General features: G+C 44.7%; 1 protein-coding gene across 1 annotated transcript; it reads right to left on the bottom strand.

Moving 5' to 3' along the window:
• Positions 1 to 1,101: 1,101 nt before the first annotated feature.
• LOC113718518 (uncharacterized) lies at positions 1,102 to 3,491 on the bottom strand. The gene is made up of 2 exons (XM_027243419.1): positions 1,321 to 3,491; positions 1,102 to 1,201 (listed from the first exon to the last, which is right to left on the bottom strand). The coding sequence occupies exons 1-2, from the start codon at positions 3,489 to 3,491 to the stop codon at positions 1,102 to 1,104; spliced, it is 2,271 nt and encodes a 756-aa protein (XP_027099220.1).
• Positions 3,492 to 4,463: the final 972 nt, after the last annotated feature.

Genomic DNA, 4,463 nt, shown 5'->3' with positions numbered 1-4,463 from the left:
GAAGTCCATAGTTACATGACTCCATGAGTACTGAGGTATAGGAAGAGGTTGTAGTAGTCCTGGATAGGCGTTGTGTTCATCCTTGCACTTTCTGCACACATCACACTGTAGTACAGCATCCTTGATAGCCTTGTGCATCCCTTTCCAATGGAACAATTGTTTGGCCCTTTGGTAGCTTGCCTGTATTCCAGAGTGTCCTCCCAGCTGTGAGTCATGTATGGCACAAATGATCTTCTTCCTGACTTCTCCTTCTGAACCTACTACTATCTTCCCTTTGTTCCTGAGTATACCATCTTGGTAGGTGAAGTCTGACTGGCTATTAGGAGTCAGCAGCAGCTGTCTGATGATGTCCTGTGTTTCTCCATCCCCTTCATAGCTTCCAATTACCTCCTTAATCCATTCTGGAATGACACAAACCAGAGCATTGCAATCCCCTGCCTCAGAGTTGGCCCTCCTAGACAGTGCATCTGCCACCACATTTTCTCTTCCCTTTTTGTAATGAATCTCATAACTCAGTCCCAGGAGCTTGGTCAGCCATTTTTGTTGGAGTGTTGTAGTTATCCTTTGCTCCAGCAGGTACTTGAGGCTCTGATGATCAGTTTTTATTATGAAATGATGTCCCTCCAAATAATGCCTCCATTTAGTCACTGCCATTACCAAGGCTAGTAATTCTTTTTCATAGATGGAGAGTCCTAAGTTTCTTGGACCCAAGCTCTGGCTTAGATACGCCAAAGGTCTCCTGTCCTGCATCAGCACAGCTCCCACACCTCCATAGCATGCATCAGTTTCAATTATGAATGGTTTGGTGAAGTCAGGCAATGCCAGCACAGGGGTGTTGCTCATTGCCAACTTCAGCCTTTGGAAAGCCTCCTCTGCTTCTTCATTCCACATAAATCCATCTTTTTGTAGCAGCATAGTGAGTGGCTTAGCTATGGAGCCATAGCCCCTCACAAATTTTCTATAATAACCTGTCAACCCCAGAAATCCTTTTAGTTGCTTAACTGTAGTTGGCCTTGGCCACCCCAGCATCCCTTCTACCTTCTTGGGGTCAGCCATTACCCCTTGGTCAGAGATAATGTGGCCCAAATACTCTACTTCTGTCTAAGCAAAGGAACATTTGCTCCTTTTAGCATAAAGCTGATGTTCTTTCAGGATGTTCAATGCTGTGGCAACATGCTCCATGTGACTATTCCAGCTTGGGCTGTAGATTAGGATGTCATCGAAGAATACCAGGACATACTTCCTGAGCTGATCCCTGAAGATGTGATTCATGAGGCTCTGGAAGGTGGCTGGGGCATTGGTCAGTCCAAAGGGCATGACCTTGAACTCGTACAGCCCCTGGTGAGTTCTGAATGCAGTTTTGTGTCGATCCTCCACTGCACCCTGATCTGATGGTATCCAGATCTCAAGTCTACCTTGGTGAAAAATTTAGAGCCCTGCAATTCATCAAGCAGTTCATCTATCAAAGGCATAGGAAATTTATCTTTAATTGTCAGCTCATTGAGCTGCCTGTAATCAACACAAAATCTCCAGCTACCATCCTTCTTTTTCACCAGTAGGACTGGGGATGCAAAAGAGCTGTTGCTGGTTTGAATAATTCCCATCTGTAACATTTCTTTGACCAGCTTCTCTATCTCAGCCTTCTGCACATAAGGACATCTGTATGGCCTGTTCTTGAAAGGTGTTGCTCCTTCCTTTAGTGGGATGGCATGATCATGGCTTCTGACTGGTGGCATGCCCTGTGGCTCATCAAAAATGGACTCAAACTGCACCAGTAGCTCTCTCATTTCTGTTGGAATCTGCCCCTGGTCTCCTCCTTCTTCTTCTACCATGTAGATTTGAGCAGTGATTCCATAGTTCTGTTTCCTTTTCCATTTGGCAAGCCTGCTTCCCTTAATGGCCTTCAACTTCAGCTTCTCTGCCTCCCCTTTTAGTATTACTGGCTCTTTTTCTTTCAAAAACTTTATAGTTAGCTGCTGGAAGTCAAATTCGATGGGGCTGTGTTTGGCCAACCAGTCCACTCCAAGAATCAGGTCACAACTGCCTAGTTTGAGTGTGTTGAAGTTGTGAAGGAAGTTGTGTCCCTGCATCTCCCAACCTACCTCCTGTAGGAGTTGCCTGGATTCCAGCCTCTCTCCATTAGCCACTTTAACAATCAAGGTTGTACCTGCAGTCTGCATCTTCAGATCCTGTGCCAAACTTTCATCCATGAAGCAGTGGGTACTGCCACTGTCAATAAGTACCAGTAGCTCCCTTCCTGCAAGTTTTCCCCTCATTTTGATGGTTTTGTGTTCATTCCCCCCTGCTAAAGCATGAATGGAGACCTCAATGTTTTCTTTGAGGTTACCACCTTCTGGACAGTCAGCACACTCCTCAGCACCCTCCCCTTGCCCCTCTATTGGAATGATAGGTTCAGTAGACTCATCCTCCATTATGTAGTGAATATGAGCCTGTTTGCAGGTGTGTCCTAAGGTATAAGGTTCAGCACACTTAAAACACAACCCCTTCTCCCTTCTATAGCTAAACTCAGAGGGGGTAATTCCCTTGTAGTAATTGGTTGATGGTCCTCCTGGTTTGGTACTTTTGTTGGTATGGGGGTCTGGTCTCTGGTTGTTAGGCCATTTCATTTTGTTGGAGAAATTAGTGGTGTGTGACAATGGTGGCAAGGGAGTTTTCTGTATGCCCCTACTCTGTGCTTTCCTGATGGCTTCTAGGTTCTTCTCCTGTAGCTTAGCAGTCTCAATGGCATCCGCCAATGTTAGTGGTTTGGTCATTCTGACCATGTTGACAACTTCCTCCTTAAGGCCACTAAGGAAACAGGATTTATAATAAGAATCAGGTTGTCCAGGGAGTGAGATCATTACCAGTGATTTCAGCATCTCAAATTTTTCCAGGTAGTCTGCTATGCTGCCTGTTTGCACCAGTTTGTTGAACTCCTCGATGGCCTCCTGTGGATCTCCCTCTCCAAATCTCTCACAGATTGCTAAGGACAGCTCTCTCCATGGAACTGCTCCTCTTTCAGAGTACATCCCATGAAACCAGATGTCTGCTCTATCCTTGAGGTAGAGTTGAGCGATATCAGCTTTCATTTCTTCCTCTACTTCATATATCTGGAAATATTTATTAGCTCTCCTCACCCATTCCCTAGGATTGGTCCCATCAAACACAGGGAATTCCATCCTAGGCAGTCTGGATCCTCCCTTCCCTGCACATTTCTCCTTAACTCCCTCTATGATCTGGCCATTTCCTGAGTGGCTGTCCCCTACCTCCTTCCCCTTATCGTTCAATTTGGACATAATTTGGGCCATCATGTTCATCATACCTTCATATTTTTGGTCTAAGTTTTTGATAGCTCTATCCGTGCTCTCCTGCCTATGCTCTATTGCCCTCACAGTCTGTTCTACCCCATCATGCTTATTAGCAAATGTTCTTACCACACTTCCCAACTCAGTGAGCTCTCTCCTTAGAGCTTCCTCCTGAGTTTTAGACATCCCGTTGGCTCGTAGCTCTGCTCTGATACCACTGTGATGGTATCGAACAGTAACTAGGCAATAGAATTGCTAATAATGGAATGGATTAGCTACTTGCACAAAACTTATGCTTATCAGTAGAAGAAAACAATCAAGAACAGATAAGCAATCGATCGAAATAGTATTAATATTGATTGAATTGAGATGATACAGAATTGGCGGTAAAAGGAAAGAAAATGACAAGAATGAAGGAAGAACAGGAAGAAGAATGCTTAAGGGAACAATTCCCAAAATTGAGCTAACAAATTCCTACTTTTCTCCTCTCTGTTCCTGGCCATTTTATAGCCAACTAATAACTAATTCTTCAGCCACTTGGTCCAGCTTGTCCTCGTGATCCCGCTAACAGAATTGGTTGCAGATCCATTGCAGATCCACTTGCCTACTTGAGCTCACGTTTCTTGAGCATTCTCCCAGAGAAGGCGTGATTATGAACTCACGCCTTCTGTTTGCTTCCTTTGCTAATTCCACGTTTTCAGCTTAATTCTTCTGTTTCATGACAGGAGTCTGAAGAAAGAGGGAGGCCGTGAGTTTGAGAGGAGAAAAGAAAGGAAAGGAAGGAGGGGCTTCGGCCAGAAACAAGAAAAGAAAAGGAGGAATCTTTGGTTGGTATCGCCGGCATCAGCACCGGGATTTTCCTGCAACTTGGTTCGAGGATTTCGATTTCCAGAACCGTTCGACTCCTTTGGATCTCTCCTGTCCGTTTAGCAACCTAAGTTCTCTCAGGTATAATGGATTCTTCTCAAAGTTAGTTTAACACAATCTTCACAGGACTCGAGTCTCTTATGCATGATTCTTTTCCTTTTCTAAGTTTTGGTCGTTATCCATGCCTGATGACTATGACTGTGGTTATGCTCGGTGTCGTTGTTTCTGCTGTTGACGGGTTTGGTGTTAGCCTTTTTGTTCATTTAATGCACACATGAAACCATGGATTCA

This window comes from Coffea arabica, chromosome 11e (assembly GCF_036785885.1).
Source record: "Coffea arabica cultivar ET-39 chromosome 11e, Coffea Arabica ET-39 HiFi, whole genome shotgun sequence".
NCBI classification, from domain to species: domain Eukaryota; kingdom Viridiplantae; phylum Streptophyta; class Magnoliopsida; order Gentianales; family Rubiaceae; genus Coffea; species Coffea arabica.
Note: the sequence above shows the minus strand (reverse complement) of the source record. Positions and strands in the feature narration are given on the sequence as shown.

Coding starts and splice junctions, on each gene's coding strand:
- LOC113718518 (XM_027243419.1), bottom strand. CDS start 3,491: ATGTCTAAAACTCAGGAGGAAGCTCTAAGGAGAGAGCTCACTGAGTTG. Junction 1,202..1,320: donor AGGGGCTGTACGAGTTCAAG/GTCATGCCCTTT, acceptor CCTAATCTACAG/CCCAAGCTGGAATAGTCACA.